General features: G+C 42.2%; 2 protein-coding genes across 2 annotated transcripts; one reads left to right on the forward strand and one right to left on the reverse strand.

Annotated features, from left to right (window-relative positions):
- The first annotated feature begins 2,921 nt into the window (after window positions 1-2,921).
- On the forward strand, window positions 2,922-8,728 carry LOC119745892. Its single transcript, XM_038222558.1, has 2 exons — window positions 2,922-3,453; window positions 6,010-8,728. Exons 1-2 carry the CDS (start codon window positions 3,348-3,350, stop codon window positions 8,145-8,147), a joined length of 2,244 nt encoding a protein of 747 aa, XP_038078486.1. The 5' UTR covers window positions 2,922-3,347; the 3' UTR covers window positions 8,148-8,728.
- Window positions 8,729-19,201: 10,473 nt separating this feature from the next.
- LOC119745015 lies at window positions 19,202-20,347 on the reverse strand. The gene has a single exon (XM_038221239.1). It carries the CDS (start codon window positions 20,345-20,347, stop codon window positions 19,202-19,204), a length of 1,146 nt encoding a protein of 381 aa, XP_038077167.1.

Genomic DNA, 20,347 nt, shown 5'->3' on the forward strand with positions numbered 1-20,347 from the left:
ATGCGATGTCATGCATAATGATACAATTCTTTTTTTCTTTTTCCAGGATTAAATGGAAAAAAATTGAGAAAAAAATACAGGGTTCTCGACTTTTCAGTACAGTACAAACGTTATAAGAGCAACAGTATATTTTAAACAAAAAAATGAAACAAATTGTCCTTATAATCTCAAAAAACTTTTGCTAAAAAGTCATATGAAAATGGCCAGGAATCGCCTCAGATTGCACCACAGAGCATCCATATTCCAAACCTTTTAGGGGCCCTTTAACCCTAAAAGGGCCGGGTTATTTTGACCATCTCTCAGCCGGGGGGGTCCGCCCCCCGTAAGATCCCGGCCATCGAGTGACGAAAAATTTTGAAACTCGGTACATGCATAGAAGAACTCTTCATGAACAAACCCAGGAAATTTCATGACTATAGGTCAAAGGGTTTTGGAATTATGGCTAATCAATTATTCATATGTACGAATGGTAATTGTGGTCAGTGTACACGACGTATATGGGAAAATTCAGTTTTCACGGCGCGTAGCGCCGGAAAATTTTTCGCTGCGCGACAACCCCTGGTCCGATTTTTATATTTTTGGTGTCAAAAGATGCGCAAGGCTCGAGGCTAAAAGGTCATAACAGCTCGGGTCGCGAAAAATTTTTTAAAGGCTATCGCGGAAAAAGTCGAGGGGGGGGGGGGCGGATTCCCCCGGCCCTTTTAGGGTTAAGCCACGCCGTAAGGGCTTTGCGCTCCGCGTTTGCATTAATTTTGTCCGTCCTTTAGAAATTCCAGCACCCCCTGGCAAAAGTTCCAGCAGGCTTGCTCTCTCGTGTCCGTCATCATGGACGTCGCAGTTTAGATTAAACGTGTTTCCTAAGCCCCGCTATTTCTTTACACTGGTTGACCGGACGGGAACCAGACTGACCCTTTCCTAGACATGTTCGGAAATTTGAAAGATATCTTTTCGGCAAAAATTTCTTGTTCCTATGGGCTAATAACTAAGCCAATTCTTCATGAATGCCTTTAAATCATTGTTTTTAGTTTTCTAACGAGTTTTAATGTGACTTTCAGTTAACCATAGGCCTATGAGTTGAGTCTGATTTTCAAAAAAATGGAAGGATATCCAGTTTGGCCCACGGTCTAAATATCGATCGCACATTGCTTGTATGCCCGGGTCGATATAGGGGCCAATTCCGGGCATGTGTGTTTGCGCTTAGCAATTAATATTTGTACTCGCGTAATCAACTTTTCAAACTGCATCATTTTTTGTCACAAACCGTTGTCAATCTTGGATGATTTACAGTCGTTGGTAGCTAACGGGATATCGAAATGTAGCTAACAAAATTCCCTATTCCTTAACAAAAAGGTCTATATAAATGACGTTATCAGATTCAAAATTATGACCCCTTCAATGAGTGTGGACTTTTGCGGTGTCTACTAAGTCACCACTTGAGGTAGGCTCCGAGCTTCGAACGACCTTCAATGTATTGTGTTGTTATGTGCCCACTATACTGCCCGTGCCTGTTACGTAATACATGTACATTCTGCGTATTATAACGGCGCGTTCGATTAGCTTCCCCGCGCATCCACGGGGTTTACACTCGAAAACGGTTGTTTTGAGGCAGGACTCTCAATATAATTTTGATGCATTCGGTTGAGTCCAGAACGAATTAGAATACATCGAATTTATCATTGATATGCTAATGATTGTATGGTTCGATGGTCTGAGCGGGAATTTTGAATAGGTAGTGGTATGTGATGCTAGCGGAGAAACGCGTCATTCACGCCTGCTAGCAGCAACGCAACACACGTAATTTATTTAATTATATGCTATTGTAATGGCTACAGTAAACCTTAAAATACGTTGTTTTAAGAACCTCCCATTATCATTGCTTAGCTAGCCTGAGAGCGGTGGTCAGCATAGGTCAGTGCATACGTTTCCACTTTTTCCAAAAAGGTTTGTGGTTTTTCGTAACTGGCGATCACCAAAAAGCAATGGGTCTAATTTACAGTTTGTTATGTTGATATATATCTCGATGTATATCGTGCAAAATTATCAGTAAAAATGATGTGTATTGGAGAAGTTGAAGAAACAAGTGTATGGTAATTAAAGTACCGGTTGCTGCAGCTCGCACAATCCCAAATTAATGAGTAGGCCTATAGTGTGTTTTGTTTGTGTATGATGATTTAAATGATAAATGTAATCACACCTGGCATACTGTTCACTCGAACATGTAGTTTTATCGGTGTAACCAGATCAATAATTGCTGAAATCCGAGCATATGCTCTGTATTATCAAAACATGTCCATCCAATTATATATTTGTTTGATAAATCTCGCCATTGTTCTCAGTGGCGTATCCAGCTTTTGATGTGGGGGCCGGGGGACCGCACTCGCACAGCCACGCCGAAATGTATGTTCTCTCCGGACACTTGGCCTCCGTAAAATCAAAAGGGGGAGGGGGGCTGGTATCCATATTCCAAATGTGGGCGCTCTTAATCTTCAAAACTGACCATTATTATACCTACTGGAAAATATATGCCGATATTCACGGCGCATTGTTATAGTTTTGGAGTTCAATAGGTTTTCTATTTGTTCATGTCAGAACTCTCTAAGCATTTCTGAAAATAGTTACTGAAAAAATATCTTTCACAAAATACGCCCGGGGGCAAGGTGCCCCCTGCGGCACCCCCACCCCTTGCTTGATCACTTCGTAATCAAGTTCATGCCATCTTCAATCTTGCTATCCACACTTGAATCGTGGTTACGTCATTACGCCCGGGTAGCCTCAAGAAACCCAATGTCATCGAGGTGGCGCGGTACCCACGAGGATTACTGGCTGGCTAATCGAAAGCTCTCGTGTAGTATTTTTTATTTACGCGTGTAAGCTAATCGAACGCATCCTATTATTATTGTTGGCACGCTTAATTGTCTTGTAAAGTTTGACATAAAAGCCTCGCTCATCGACGATGGGTTGTCGAATCGGATGCCACCTGTACCCAAATCTCAAAGAATATGTTTGTGGAGAAAAAAACAGTCGATACGGCGTATTTAAACTAGGATAAAACAACACCGCGACACAATTTGTGTGGAGAAACAAAATCGATAAAGCAATACCACAGCACAAAGGCATCGCAATGATTCATGCGCGGATAGGGGTGTTTGCACACATTGTCTCTGCGAGTGCTACTGTTGGCAGGAGCGGGACATTCCAAGACACCCCATAATCCGACCGCGCTAAAACTGGATTTCTGGCCCGGATTGTTTCCCTGTTTTCGAACATATCGAGTCGAGTCTTGCGCTGTCTTTCATTCTTGTCGCATGAACACTGCTCCGGAATAAGTTGTGGGAAGTAGGGGAAGGATGGCCACAAAATCTCGGAAATCGATTACTATAGCCCTGGCGTTGACGCTGGCGAGTGTTGTCGTGTACGTTTGTTGCTATGGAGCAGACATGTCTCCTACGAAATGTAAGTCTTTACCACAGTTTTATAGCTGTTTCGGCATTCAGCCGAACTCTCTTTGTTAAGATTTGATTTGCAAATTAATTGGCTTTTCCGCATACATGTAGTTGCGGACTCAAAAGCCTAGTTTGTTTTTGTGTTCTTTTTTCCCCTGGATATTTTTTAGTTCTATCCCAAATCTCGTAGATTTTGTGCATGTGTTATTCCTGCTGGTCTGTAGTAGTCCGGTCAATTTAAGTTAAGACCAAATTGCAATAGAAACCATTCAAGCGTCAAACAACTTCAAATAAATACACAAACAACATGTGAAAAATCTAATTGTTTCTATGGAGTGGAAGAGTGTTTTTTTCAAGCATTTTTTTGAGATTAAAATTTGGGACATTTTGTCCCCGAACAATATTTGTCAGGTGACTTGCTTCGATTTGCATGCCTATATAAGCTAATGTTTAGGATTCATGACCACATGCGAGTGCAGCAGACGACATTACGGTGGGAAACAAAAAGGGTTTTACGTGTGTCAAAAACAATCTCGTTTTGCTTTTTACAAATTTTTTTAAAGTGACTTTAGTATTACGAGCAGTGCACGCCTGAGTGAAGATAATTAGGAGAGTGTGGGGGTTCAACCAATAACAGCATAAAAGGGACCAGATTTCATATGAGTCCAAATCTCACCTGACATCAGCACTTTTGACATAAAACAAAGTCATGTCCCAAACGAAACTTAAATAGCCAAAGTCTAGAAAAGTGACGTCACGATGACGTCATCATGAGTTTTATCCCAGCTAGCGTATCACGTCGTTCTTACAATAGCAATATATGAGGAAAAGTTTAGAGGAAATCGAAACTGGGACTGCTTTCTTTTTCATTTGATAGGCCTAGCTATTCCTTTGATATATCGAAGATAATTTACCTATAGGTCTAATGTGCATGACTGCACATGGCCATGACCTCGAGAAAAAATTCTGCAATCATGCATTTTGGACGAACAATTTTTGCCTGAAAATAACACGAAAACTAGACATCTACAGTACAGAAATAGAATTACATTTTTTCCTGTGTAACCAGGTAGGCTTAAGTATCTTCCATCATGTATGTCATCATTGTCATGTCCAAGTGAACAACAATCCCAATTTCTATTTCCTCAAAACAACTCTTCCATAATGTGGCACTTTGATAGTTGTGAAATTATACGTTAATTGATACAACATTCCACGACTGACGTGGACCCTGAGGACTACGCAGCTTTAGAACAATGCAATGTTTGATCGCGACGCACTGAATGTCAACTTTTATTCAACTTTCGATTAATTCTGTACGTAAAACAACGTTACCAAACCGACGTTGGTGAATTTAGGTTGTTAAAATCGCGAAGCAATTTAAATATTTATCCATCGTTAGATTAATGTCGAAATATGTACGTTGGAAAAACGTTACCAAACCGACGTCGGATAGACATTGAATTTAGGTTGTTAATATGGCGACGCAATTTCAACTTATCCGACGTTAAAACAACGTCAAACTGTAACGGATAAATACAACGTCGTAAAAGTGACGTTCAAATAACGTTGTTTTACTGTATTTCGACGTCTTGTTGTCATTTCATCCAACATTCAACGTTGAAATAACGTCGTGTGGCTCACTGGGTAAAAATTCACCGTCAACTAAGCATGTGGATAAATTACTCGTCTTACCTCAAAATAGAGAATCGATACTTAATTTGAAACGGCTACACCGTGTGGATTGGATGGAAGAAATACATTTGCAAAAATGTTTCCGGCGGATTCGATTAAAAAAAATTGAAAATGACTTTATTTGTTTTCACTCTTCCTTTCTGGGTTTTTTTGTTGTATATTTTGCCTGAGATATTCGTTAAGTAGAAGTCGTTGATGATTTCAGTTTATTTTGTTATCGGATCCAGCCATTAAACTCCGTGTTATGGTCATTTTTTCATTTTAATTTCGCCCAAAACGCTAGTCATAACGAAAATGTAATTCTCCTCCTATCGGAAACTGTCATTACTTATTTTATTATGCTTATTAGAGACCCGAAATATACATTTTCACCTTCTACCTACTTTCGAGATGTATTCGTCTGCTAGCGTAAACAAAAACGCTGTCGTCTGCTTCAAAACGAAGTGCGCATGCGTGCTGGTAATGAACGTTGGTTGAATGGGGCATGAACATATAGGCCCACGAGAGCCAAAATTCTCCACTCATTATAAAAGAAAGAGCAAACCATTCAAATAAACTCTACTGGGGTATTTTGCAATATTGGGTCTAAGTTTACAAAATTTACATGTAGTTTTGTATAGTGTATTCTCGTCTAAACATGTATACTTAGACACCGTTCCAGATAGTATCGATATTTGCAAGAAACGAAGAATCATTTTTGTCGTGTTTATTTTTGATGTGGACCCTTTCCTCGCCACAAGTTGTTCCTCGGTGACCCTGCGCTTGTTTTTGCTGTCATGTGACTTTAGAGTATATTTTCCAGTGCCTAGTCATTTCTGACATTTTTTTCTGACATTTTTTTCATTTTCTTTTCTTTTTTTCGCCTTCAAAGACCCGATCTCCAACATCGAGACCCCGAAACGTCACAATGAAAAAGCGTTCCATATCGTTATCATCGGCTCGGGGCCCACCGCACTAGGAGCCGCCCAACGACTCCATGAACTTCGCCAACAGTACTCAAACACCAAGGTAACTATATTAGAGCAACAAGACAAACCAGGTGGTCTTGCCTCATCAGAACGAGACGAGAAGGGTTTTCTTTGGGACATGGGAGGCCATGTCGTATTCTCTCATTACGATTACTTCGACAAAACGCTGGACCGCGCAGTAGCTGAATGGAATCAGCGGGTCCGGGCCGCATATGCCTTCATGATGGGATCAGACGGTGAAAGGAGATTCATTTCTTACCCAGTGCAAAACAATATAGAGGTGATGGACAAGGTAGACCAGCAAAAATGCCTTGCGGGCCTCGAGGAGATCACCAGCAACCCCAGCAAGGAAAAACCCGCGAATTTTGACCAGTGGCTACTGCACAATTTTGGAATTGGTCTGTGTGAAGTATTTATGCGTAAGTACAACAAGAAGGTGTGGACCGTTGAGACTAACCAGATGAACGCCGTATGGGTTGGGGAACGCGTTGCCGTTCCAGATGTCAACAAGCTGAAAGCAAAGATCCAAGCGTATGATAACGGGAGAAGGGTGGAGGACTCGGGATGGGGACCAAATCGGTTCTTCCGATTCCCCAAATATAATGGTACCGGGGCTATATGGCAAGGTGTAGCCAACCTTCTCCCTCAGGAGTGGTTTCAGTTCCGCACAAGGGTGACAGGAGTAGATCTAGATTCGCAGCAATTGTTCCTGGTGAAAGGAGGAGATGAATATACGACACATGCACTGTCTTACGACAAACTGATATCTACCGAACCCTTGGATATATTTGTGAACATGCTGGTTTGTAAGGATGATTATTTGAGTCAAATGAAAGAACTAGTCTCCGGACTGGTATACTCGCATACTCACGTCATAGGTATCGGGCTTTTGGGTCAACCACCTAAGACACTGTCGGACAAGTCCTGGATGTATTTCCCCGACTCCGATTCACCGTTCTACCGTGTCACAGTCTTCTCCAACTATTCGGATGATCACGTGCCCAAGGCAGGTGCTTATTGGTCACTTATGTGCGAGGCGGCAGAGCCCAAGGAAGCGACGAATCCGAAAGACTGGACAGAGAAGAACGTTGTTGCAGCCACGGTGAAAGCGTTGATAACGTATGGATTCATCACTGATGAGATGGTAGTCTCAAAATACTACCGACGTCTAGATCACGGCTATCCAGTCCCTCACCTGAAACGAGAATCTATTCTGAACATTGTTCAGCCGTGGCTGTCGGCGCATAGCATCTACTCCCGTGGTCGATTTGGTGGTTGGCGGTATGAGGTCGCAAACCAGGACCATTCCTTCATGCAAGGCGTAGAAATTGTGGACCAAATACTGAGGGGAATACCGGAAGAAACCTATCCACATCCGAATTTCGTGAATTCGCGCAAAAACACCGGCCGTTTCCTGAACCAGCCCTTGGAATACGAGTTTGTCATTGCGCATTATAACGAGGAACTGGACTGGTTGAAGCCGATTGCAAACCGCAGTCACGTTTACCACAAAGGACCAGACATGCAGCCGCCTTTTGCAGTTAGCAAATGGGAGACACTGCCCAACTTGGGTCGGGAATCGCATACCTATCTGCATCACATCATAGAGAATTATGACAACCTCAAGAATATTACCGTATTTCTCCAGGGGCACGGGCCGCAAAGTGATGGAGGCTTTTGCTTTCCACAGCCCATGGATTTCGTCACTAACGCCTTAAAAAAACGATTCTGCAGAGCCAGAGGTGCAACAGAGGATTGGAACGGTCTGCACTACACAGGCAATATGCCGCAGGATATAAAATCAGGGGTGCTACGAAAGTCCAACACAACCCTGAGCGACGTGTATGCTGCCCTATTTAACGCCTCACATCCCCCCTCCTTACCAAGATGTTTGAAGGGTTGTTTTTCGGGAACTAGGGACAATATCTGGAAGCACCCAAAAAGTTTTTACCAGAAAGCAATGAGATATGTTGACTTTCATCCAAACCCTGAGGAAGGCCATTTCATGGAGAGACTATGGTGTGTCATAGTTAACGAATAGCATGTACACGCACGAATATTGTCTGGCTGCATTTTTTTTTATAAGAGCAAAGCTCTTGAGTCCTAACGCAATCATCGTCACGGAGTAATATAGCTGGCGCAAACAAAGGGGCCATTCAAAATGTTCAATGTTTTTAAATTTGGAATTTTTTCCAAATTGTTTTGACCCACCCACCCACCCCTATTTTCGATTTTAAAAAACCCTGATTTGTTATGCAGTATTAAAAATCCAAATACAATGTCATGTACATGTATAGTGGTGTTCTCTAACGTGGCGCACTTCGACATTTACGCCGACTTTCCACATCAGTGTTGCCAAACTTCTTTGTTGACAAACTTCAAATTCATTCAGTGAAATAATGGTCTTTTTACCTTATTAATGCTTGCTATTAACCTCTGTGAACGATTTCGGTTTCATGGAATAAAGTCCGAAGTTAAACAATTTTGGCGTCCAGAAATTAGGCAAAAATAGGCTGAGTGTTCCCAAACGTGGCGCACTTGAATAAATGACGGGAAATTCCAAATTAACATTTAAGAATTTCTGTAAAGTTGATAAATTCTGATAAACAATTATTATCTCTACTTACTGTACATACCCAACTAAAAGTTTGTCAGAAAATTATTTTCAATTTTTGGGGGGACATTTTCAAAGGGTTTACTGTGCACTTCGAAATAAAATCGGAAAATCACGACGAAATAAAATGTTCGTCTAATTTTGAAACAGGTAGGTAAACTCGTGATTTATGAACGGGAGTGTTTAGAACTTGATGAAATTTCACTTTCTGTGAAATTTCAGTTAAAACGTTTGCTCTAGCTAGGCGCTACATGCGAAAAATCAAAGTTCGCCACGTTAAGGGCCGCGCCACGTTAGGGTACATCAATAATGCATGCACTTGCATGCACAACATTTTGTAAACACCGGCAATCGTGGACCCCCTATTTGTCCCTAGCTCATTCCTTTGTTTATACCCCTAACTTTTTAGCAACAGCTCTCATTGGTTTTGTACACGAATTTCAATCGTGGACTATCGGTCAATCGTGGACGCATTGTTTGTGCCCTTGTCCTCGTGTAAATACTCATGTACTGTACACACAGTACATGTACTACATGTCATTCTGTATGTCTGTATGTATCATCTGTCCGTCTGTATTGGGGACGAAGTTGGAAAACAAACGCGCATAAGGAACGCTGGTGGCCTGGTGCGTAGGCATGTCAAAATATCTAGCTTTTTGGGTTTTTCCCCCTTTTTTTAATGAAAGGTGATTTTGGATTTTCAATTGTTTACCTTGACCCCCCCCCCCCCAACGGTTTGGGGGAAAAAACCCAAATTTAAAAACAATGAAATTTTTGAATGGCCCCTAAGCTATCAAATACTAACGGCAATCGGCTGACGCTGTATATTAGAAGAGCATGTTTTTTGTAGATTTATGTATATGATTTGAGGCTTTACATGGTGGAGTATCGGTATCGTTTCGGTTTGCGGTAACACAATGTGGTAATAACTACTGCTTAGAAGATATAGTTCTGAAAAGAACTTGTCCTGCTTATTATCAACTTTCGCTAAGTAGTTTTTGTTCTGATAAGAACAGTCCTGCTTTAAGTTCTAAAAGAACTTGTCTTTGGTCTCAACGTTTCGACTAGCCTGCTCTAGTCATCGTCAGTCTCAAGGCATGATGGGAAACAACATGGCGCAGCAAGATCTCGTGCCCATGCATGGAAACGAGGTTGTACAAACACGCACATAAATTCAAAATGTCTGCGCCCAGAGCGGCTTCAAAGCGTCTCCGCGCGCAAGAATGAGGAGTTAGCGCTCTTGTAATTTAATATAGCTCCATAAAATATATTTCATATTTAAAAAGATATGTAGCACCAAAAATAATAATGACTGGAAAGCCAATTTCATAAGATACTTTTAAATGAAACAATTTCTGAAATTGCTCAATCCGTTCAAAGAATATCACCATTTAAACACCATGACCCTAAAACCTATCTCGTCCAAAAAAAGAAAGAAGCAAATTCATTGTGTGTTTTGACTGTTTGGAACAACAAAGAAAATGCCACAGAATACTTGTTTCAACAACTGTCACCAACTGAAGTACATAATATCTTTATTAACAATCCTGGGTAGGCAAACAATATGATTTATAAAAATCTCCTTTTTTTTTAAAGGACAGGCCTTCAAAGGGAATCTGTTGAATATTTTTAACGTTTGAACTGAGATTGTATCGCTGGTGATGTTTGAAGACAATTGCGACGATTCTTGAAATCGCATTTTTTTTGGGGGGGGGACGAGACAGGTTTTAGGGTCATTCTGTTTAAATGGTGAAAAAATTTTGAACGGACTGACCAATTTCAGTCATTTTTTCATCTAAATGTACCTTATGAAATTGGCTTTCCAGTCATTATTATATTTGGTGCTACATATTTTTTTTAATATGAAATATAATTTTTGGGGTTTACAATGTAGATTCCGCTTTTTTTGACTCGCCCTGTAAATTACTTTGGCGTTTCTCCATTTGCCTTAAGAACTGATGCCAACTGAGGAGACAGCTTCTAGTGGTGTCTCAAGACGCATTTACATATACTGGAGACACTATGCCGTGTCAGAACACTGCCTCTAATAACAGATTTGTTTTAAAACAACATGTACACCTTTTTTCGTTTCTTTAATTGTGTTCTTTGGAACATGTACATGTAGTTGTTTTTTGGAACGCGGTGGTATTTATTTGGAATGTGTAGTTGTTTTTATTAAAAACGTGTACAAAATGTAGTTGGTGTTGCTATTTTTAATATATGACTCCGTTTTTTCCTTCTGTATGACATGTAGCTGGTATTTTTATTTGTATTTTCGAACATTACAATTATCTATTCACAAATTGCATTGCCTAAACTCGGTGACATGAAATCAATCAAATGAAGCCTCAGTTTATTTCAATTTTCATTCATTTTTTTGACTGACATTTTACAATGGCAATTGTCCAAGAAATATTTCAAAAATTTTACTGAAGAATTAACACATTAATTCACAAATATATTATATGATGCTCTATATTTTAATTAAAAACATTGCAGCAAATGTTCCTACTTAAAAAAACAAACAAAAACAATTAGCGTTGGTTTAATCTCTGAAGTTGCGTACCGGTACATTGCATACAATTTATAGTCTTAAAATAATGAAATCGAGGTAAACCAAATCAGAAAATAAAAGATCCGAGGATTACTTCCCTTGTTAAAAAAAAAGAAGACCCATTACTGAATTTAGGATTACGTTCAAATAAAAGAATATGTTTATTTAAGGCGAGGGAAAAAAAACAAAATCATATAAAGCATTCTTATTTACCCCAGAAAAAAAAACAGAATACGGATGAAATGGATTAAAACATGGAAACGTAGTACAACATCACACAGGGCAGTTTCATGTAATTCCCTCGACCCCTACATAGATCAATAACAATCAGTTAAAGTTATAGTCCATCATTTGTATTTTGTGCATTTTGTTCGTTTGAAGCAACAAAAGTGTTCAAAATCTAATGAAGGATACTGAACAACTAACCTCATGAAGTTTCAGCTCAGCTTCAGCTGTAAATTCCGAGCAAAAACAGCATTCTAGGATCTCAATTTCAAATCAAAAGTTGCTGAATCATGTTTTGAATTTTGAATTGCAGCTATACGCGATGTCGCGCACTGATCCGACGAATTATAGCAACCGCGCGCGCCTGTGCGTCGTGCCAATGCTTGCGCGAGCTGCGCCGAATAACAAAACGAACTACTAATTTAAATTTTCCTACAGTGCGTCTTAAGACGCACCGTTGGAAAGGCCTTCTTTCGTTGATTACGGTCTTGCCAGAAAGATTAATTTCACAGAGAGTTTAGTCCACTTACTATCTTTCAACCAAGTATGTTTTTCAACAATAATACGCCAGTTACTTGTTCGGATGGCTGCAAATGATGGACTATACATGTAGCTTTAACATCCACCTAACAGTAACAACCATGTTACGTCTACTTGCATATGACTAAACAAATTACACGTACCCTTGAAACTAGCAAACACATTGTTAAAAATGTCATTTTAAAAATACAGCTTGGTCACAATTTCAAGAAAGACTTTTATTTGTCACACCTTGTTTAGCACGTTGTTCTTAAATGGTAACTGAAAGAACGTGGCAACTATTCTCTTCTGCCTGATTATTAACAATGCTTACCTTGGACTCGTTTCATGGAACTGCTTGTGCTAGTAAAAACATAAAATATGCTTAGCAAACAAGACTTAATGCCAAGCGATGTACAGAAAAAAATTGCTTTGTTGGGCTGGATCTCAGTCGATTGCCGCTTAGCACATACAATGTTCACGTACATGAACCTCAAGATTTTCTTTGCAACATTTTCATTCTGTAAGTATACACAAGCAACTCCATGAAGTTTTGCCCAGAGGGAAAATACCTGTACAACATATATGAATTTTGTTCTGGTGGGAATGATAAAACAGCACAGTACTCCTAAAGCATCACAAAGTCAATTGCTTGAGTTCGGTTTGCTTTGGTTTGCAGCAAGAACCATGTGGTGGAATCGCCTTGCAAAATTGAGTGAGAAGGCAATGACATTATGGTCCGTGCTTCACAATTGCAGGGACTCTTAAAAATGGTTGAAAGGAGGAGGAAAATTTGGATGGTAAATGGTTCCAGAAAGGAAGCAGGGAGGATACTGAATACCGTCAGGCCAAACTAAAAACAGTTAAATATCCATCACCTTGTAAGGTTTTCCGACGACAGTACTATAACTTAGAAGCAGCCATCAGACCACAATAGGTGAAATTACAGTTAGACATTTGTGTTCAGTAAACTTTTTGCACTGTACGTGCACATGCATTCTAATTACATTCAAAGAATTTTAAGGTGCACACGAGAGGGCTCAAAATTTAGTTCTTTAGTTTTTGCATCCAATCTCACCTTCTGTGACTGTCACTTACGGCTTTGCGTCTTTTTGTTTTACACACAAAAAAATTGCATCTGCAACAGTAGGGTGAGGCATTTTTAGATCTCAACATAACACGCTGAGAATTGACAGATAGGAGCAGAAACTGCTATTTGAAACACGTTGACACCGCCCAGTGCCTACAAACACCAAATTCCAATCGGCCAATCAAGCACTTAAAGTCACCTTGCACATAAGGTGGCCTCTTGTAATGAAGGATGTATCGTCCAAACTTTATTATTAAGACAGAGCGGATGTTTTGTACAAGTTGGCCCAGTGCTCCTGCCATCAATTGAGACCACTCTGAGTGTACAGTGACCTTCGCTCGTACCCCCGCCCTGCAAACAGGGCGCTGGCAAGGGCTGATGAGCTTCACAGAATCTTGTGAAGGAAGTAAAGATTGACCTTCGCATGCAGCTAACGCGCGCTACGCATGATGGGCACCGGAAGCTAGTTTGTGTGACGCGTTCTACGTCACAGGTCACGCAAATCCATCCAATGAGAGCTCAAATGACGTCAGCCCTGACCAGCGTCCTGTTTGCAGGGTGGCGGGTACGAGCGAACTCTGTCCCCAGATTAGTCTACATGTACATGCACAACTATAAGTGTATAGACCATTATCATGTTGCGGCCGTCCAAATCAATGCAGCCAAAGTGAGGTTGGAAGGAAAAATAGTCGGGTTCCTTTTGTAAACCAACCATTATCATTCAGTACTGTTATTGGATACAGGGAACATGGCTGAAATGGAGGCAGCACGATAAAGGTCTATTACTTCTAGCTTGGGCAAGCACACTGCATCTGAATCAAGAACAGCTTGTTCCAACTGGGAACACACATGAGATGTGTGTACACAATATGCTGTGCTTGTTCACATCAGTAATGTCCTGCTCCCTCGTCTGATGCTACATTGGTTTTGAGTTGACATCACCAAGGAAAAGTCTTCAAGAGTTAATGTGAATCACTGAGGCCTGAGGGAAAATCATGACGTCGCACAGAAGTCGATTTTGTGTAACCACAGTAACTGTTTCACACGCACCACAGTCATTGCCCGTGAATACAGTGTTTCGCTATGGGGGTTGTAAACCCAAGTTTTGTAATTCGGCTGCTTGTACTTTGGCTCACAGTAGCACATCTGAAATAGCTGAGTGCTAAGTGCTAAGAGATTCAATGCTGTTGTGTGTTTGATGTGAGCACAGGATACAGAGAAAGGAAAGTTTGGTTCGGTTCAACAATTCTAACAACAGATGGAGAGTTGACAATATAGAATGGAGGCCTGGCAGGTGCCCATGCTGATTTGGAACTTGCAGATGGCGATCCCGATGCTTAATTAGTACACCACACAAAGTACATCACACAAACTACAAGTACATGTACACACACGAAAATTCAAGATGATTGACGCAGACATTTCTGCAAACACACTGACGATGTTGTAAAGCACTGTTTCTCTGAAAGATTTCTCCAAGGGGGGTGCACAGGGGAGATAGAGGTCATGCGTGAAGGTTCGTGGTGGGGGTCATCTGCTCTTCTTCTCTAGTTTTCGCATCTTCTTGTCTCTCCGTGCCTTCTCTCGTCCTCGGACACTCGTTGCAAGTCTGTAGACTACAAACCCTGAAGAGGAAAGAACAGAGATCTAATGTAATACATGTACATGTAGCATAGATACATGTGTTTTTGTAAATGAATGAGGTGTTTCATGGTAATATGCGCCATCTTGCCGACGGTTACACGTGTTGCTCTGTATGCATTGACAATGGAAAACTTTGGCGCTTCCAAGTCATCATGCGGTCATTCCAAAATGCGCACGCGTCTAGCAACGCGTGTTCTTTTTGCCCCATGGACAAGATGGCGCTTATTGCAGTGAAACACCTTATTCAACATGGCCATGGAGAAGTTACACGTTCATGAAGATCGCTTTCGATTGACTAGTGCACGTGCACACAGACAGGTTTGGACTTAAAATTGGGGAAACAGTGTAAATCTTAGTGCGCTCTGATTGGGCGCCGTAAAGGTGCCGAATCGAGGAGCCCAATCAGGGAGCACTGTTATTGGCCCGTCTGATGCTTGCCATGCGCGCACACGCACAAATCAATCGCAAGCGATCTTCCCATGAAGGTGTATTTCTCCATGTTGCTCAGTACGGAATGCAAATTTTTTTCATCATATTTTGCTCAGACTGGGACCGAATCCACCCGTCTTTGTTTGGTGCATTTATATACGTGAGTATGTCAAGAAGTACCATACGGAGATTAGAGGCAAACTGTGCAGCAGTTTTCTGGAAAATGGGCTGCATTTTGATGTTCATTTTTGTACTTCATGTTTGTTTCGTAGTAGTCAACAAAGCTGTTGGTGATTCGTCTAGTTCTAGGGGTACCCGTTAATATGTGTGTAATCGATTGCCAAAAAAATGCGGACTTACTAAATATGGTAAACTGGGGGGCAGTATTTGAAAAAAAGCTGTTGTTTCCCAACACTGGTCGGTCCACCTCAAACATGGCTGGTGAAATACCGAGGACCGTTTCCACACAAGCAAGGTGTCTTTACCTCATGAAAATTTGGGAGAATTTTGTCGGCTAAAGCGTGAGTAACGTTGGCCTCATTTTGTTTTGAATATTTTTCTGCAGTCAAGGTCGCAGTCTGGCCTGGACTTCATTCGTTATCATACATATGTACGCATGGACTCCGGAATGGCACAATTGCAGAATACCCCGCCACTCACCTATCCCACCTCGTATCTGGATACGCAGATACAGAGTCACGCTTGGATGCTCAACCAAACCACACGCGTGCACGTCCGCTAAAGTCCACCCCGTATCCCTGTATCCGCGTATCCACTTCCCGGCACCTACTTTGGACTTGGACATTTTTCCCCTACTCCCCATTCAACTCACGTTGTCTCTGCCTTTGTTATTTTCCAACATGGATATGGATGCTTCGTTCTCAAAAATATTTTCCTCCGCTAAAGATAAAGTCCACCCCGTATCCCCGTATCCATGTATCCACTTCCTGGCACCTACTTTGGACTTAGATTTATTTACCCCCTGCTCCCCATTCAATTCACGTTGTCCCTGCTAGCCGCATTTCTTATTACAGGGAAATAGCGCCCTCTTTAGACCCTCCAGTGCTCAACTCCACCCGTATTGTATTGTATCCGCGTATCCACTTCCCGACATCTACATCATGTAGTTTGGACATTTCTGCAACATTTTCCGACTGCGTAGCCATTTATTTTTAGGGGGTAATTTTCGCGAAGCGGGGTATTCTGCAATTACTCCCATGGAATTCCTTCCTCTATGATGTGCTGCTGCTAGCTGTTTAGCGTACACATGCATGACATGATGTACATGTACGTACCTCCATGCGTATACGTATACTGCAGAGCAGTCATGGCAGTTGACCCACCTGTCACGAAGAAAATAACATAAACACGTCACACTGCACGTACGTACACGATCCATAGTCTAGACTTACCAATAAGAGACACAATAATAATTGCCGGTATGATAAAAACACGGTTGTCGAATCCCTCCTGGACTGGCGAGTTTGGATCTTTGAACTCAACCATTCTGCTGAAATATGGATGAAAAGTAATCCACAACTTGCACAAGACGGGCCGGAGTACCGAGGCCTACCTAGCTGACCTTATGACATGTACAGGGCATGACACCGTTTTGACACGTGTACTTTGTGTACACTGATAGAGACCAGTGATGTGCGCAGTCAAAACAAACATGGTCCTTGGTGGCGGGGTACCAGCTTTGAGTTTACAGCTGACCTGGGTGGGCGGAGCAACATTGAATGTTGTGGGGGAGCATAATTATAGCTATTTTTTCCGGATGCATACAATAAAAGAGAAAGGAAGTCCTATATTTGCGAAAAGTGCAGTGTTTTTAAGGAGTAATAGACTGTATATTTTCTATCTGGAGAGGGAGAGCAAATATTATGATTGGAATCAATGCAGAGCACTGGTGGAGTGTTGGGGGTGGGGGGGGGGGGGGGGGGTCCAAGGTGCGAGTTGTCCAAGGTACGAGTTGACGGACTCGAAAGCGTGTTATGAGGCCTGAGGAAGAGGTTGCAGATAATGTAAGTGACCGATGCATGCGCAAGTAGGTATTACAGGAACCCTTTGAATATGTGCTTATTAAATGACTGTTTTTTTGTGAGTTTTTGTGAGGTTATATTTCGCAAGTTTTTATATTTTGATCGTTTTTTTGGGGGGGGGGGGGGGGGGGGGGGGCATGGCCCCCGTTGCGCCCCCCCCTCCGAATCCGCCTTCGATACACCATATCACTTCCAAACAATCGGGAAAAGTACTCACGGCTATATATGCCAGGGGTGCAAAACATGATTTGTTTTTCTCAGTCTATATCGTCTTGGAATTAATTGATTTAACTGTCCATGTGGGGGAATCCGATACTGGGAATTTCATTTTTACTGTACACCGTAGCCACGCGCTCGCGCTGTCAACCTCCGGCTTGTACATAATATAATTACGTAGACCCACAGGCCCGTACGCTGGGGGGGGGGGGGGGATTCGAGCGACCCCCCCCCCCCCCGGCCGTGACGAGTTCAGATCAGAAATTAAAAAAAAATATTACGATGACCCATCACCCCCATACCCCAAAACTCTCGCCTTCTTTCAAGTTGTAAACACGAGCAAATCTGATTTAAAGAGTAAGAAAGTGGCCAGGAAATGCCTTAGATCAGAGTTGTAATGACTCAAGTCATTGACTCGACTCGAGTCCGACTCGAGTCACAATTTTGGGTGACACAACTCGACTCGAGTCACTGCGGGCAAATGACTCGCCTCGACTCGAGTCCCCATCAAAATGACTCGAATCGACTCGAGGAAGGCTAATGAGACTCAAGCCCCAAAAATACAAGCAAAACTTTGCGAAAAATATTTGCAATGGCTTACGCCGGTGCCGGTTTTTGTTCACGTCACGTTAGAATGTTCGCGAATAATGTATACCTATACATACGTGGTTTGATCAGTGTCCCAGTTAGTTGAATGACACTCAGCTGGCACCCCCTTTTTATTTTCATTGAGAGGCAAATGTGGTGTCGCCACATGCAGTAGCCCGAATGTAAAATTCAAAGAGCCAAAAAAAAATGACTTTCTCTCAAGTGTTTATTTATTGTATAGTGTTGAAATATTTGTGACTCGAATTGACTCGAGCTAAATACTTGACTCGACTCGACTCGACTCGACTACATTCTGTGACTCGACTCGACTCGACTCGACCGTCTTGACCTAATGACTCGACTCGACTCGAGTCACTTCTTTAACATGACTGGACTCGACTTGAGTCACAAAACTCAGTGACTCTGCCTCAGATTTTCCAAGAAATCAATGGGTCATTCGATAGAAGGCCATTAAAGAAGGCCACTAAAGAAGGTAAAAACTAATAAAGCCAAGGGTCTAGATGGAGTCTCCGGTAAATTCTTAGCTGCCACAAACTTGAACTGTCGCCCTGATGAGTGTCCCGCGTATGGTCACTGGATTCACATCGGATTCCAAAGCTGTGGAAATCGCCACAGTGTTGTTCTGCAGTACAAATAGCCAACTTGACCATCTGTTTTGAACTATTATCGACCAGTTGCTCTCAAAGTCTCACAGCTGGTGTTAGTGAAGTGTTACTGTCATCAAAGATCCTCTCCTGCTACAAGTGCACGCCAACATGTTTGCTGATCCTATATTTGCATGGGTTGCGCCAAGCGAGCGGTGCTGATGACGCAAGCAGTTGCCACACTTCTATGTCCGACCGGACCATCTGGACAAACCAGGAACTTATGTGAGAACATAATTTATCGACTTTTTGTCGGCATATATTTCAATGCAGCCCCACATTCTTCTAAAGGACGTAAATTTGGCCATTTCTGTATCTCTGTGGATTATAGAAACTTTTTTGTTGGCCAGATCCTATTTGTAGAAGATACCGACGGCGGCGGCTGTGCTACAAATAATTTGTAGCACAGCCGCCGCCGTCGGTATCTTCTACAGTTTAATGACTTTGTTGGCAGGGACTCCTGCTCGTAGTTGGTTCTTTGCACGTATCTTATTACAGCAAGTTCTGCTTCATCCATCTCTGCTGCGGTCAGTCGATTTCCACTCCATATGGATCGAGATCTGTGTTAAATCAACCACTTCTTGTAACGCAGGACCCACGCCACAGCCTTCTTTAGACGGTTTCAAATACTTGCTGATAAGTCTTGCCACAGGATCAGCTGTCACTGCGCCTCCCGTAGCTCGTGACACTGCTACTTTCTTCACTTCCCGGTCCGTCTCGAGAAGATTTGGAGCTTGAGGAGTTACTGGCCAACTCTTCTCATCCTGCCAGAGGAATTCTGGTCCCTTTCTCCACCTTTCTTTGGAGATCATGGTGTGCGCATCCAGGCCTCTCGATGCGTCATCAGCAGGATTTCGATCCGTATTTACATATCGCCACTTGTCAACAGATGAACCATCATGTATGACAGCCACCCTGTTGGCTACAAACGTGTGTAAGCGCTTTGATGTGTTCTTGATGTACTGCAGCACAAGCATGCTGTCAGTCCAGAACGTGGACCCGCAGACGTTCAGTTTCAGCTCCATTCGTAGCATCTGCTCCATCTTTACAGCTACTACTGCTGCAAAAAGCTCCAGTCTGGGTATCGTCATCGTCTTCAAAGGTGCCAGGCGTGATTTTCCTATCAGGAAACTACAGTGGACTTCTCCTGCAGAATTGACCAAACGAGCATAAGATACACTCCCATACGCATCTTGAGAGGCATCTGAAAAGTGATGCAAACGGCATTCACTTATCTCTCCGAAGTTGCTTGGCACGAGGCATCTTTCAACAGCAAACTCGTTCAAAAGAGGAAGCTCATCTAACCACTTCGCCCAGTGATCCTGAGTTTCGGACTTTAAGGGATCATCCCAGCTCTTGCCAACGATTCGGCACTCGTTCTGAAAGAGGAGTTTCGCCCGAAGGACGTACGGGCAAACAAACCCCAATGGGTCATACACTGAGCAGATGACGCTCAGTAAGCCTCTTCTTGTCTGACTACCATGTTTTGACTTGATCTTCATTCTGAGTAAGTCGCGATCGTGCTCATCAGTATCCCAATGGACTACCAACGCTCTCTCAACAGGTAGCTCTTCTTGACTAAGATCAAGGTTCTTGACACCCTTGGCTCTCTCTTCCGGCGGCACAGATTCAATTACTCTTCTCCTATTGCTCAT

Source organism: Patiria miniata, unplaced genomic scaffold (assembly GCF_015706575.1).
Source record: "Patiria miniata isolate m_02_andy unplaced genomic scaffold, ASM1570657v1 HiC_scaffold_7, whole genome shotgun sequence".
Classification (NCBI taxonomy): Eukaryota; Metazoa; Echinodermata; class Asteroidea; order Valvatida; family Asterinidae; genus Patiria; species Patiria miniata.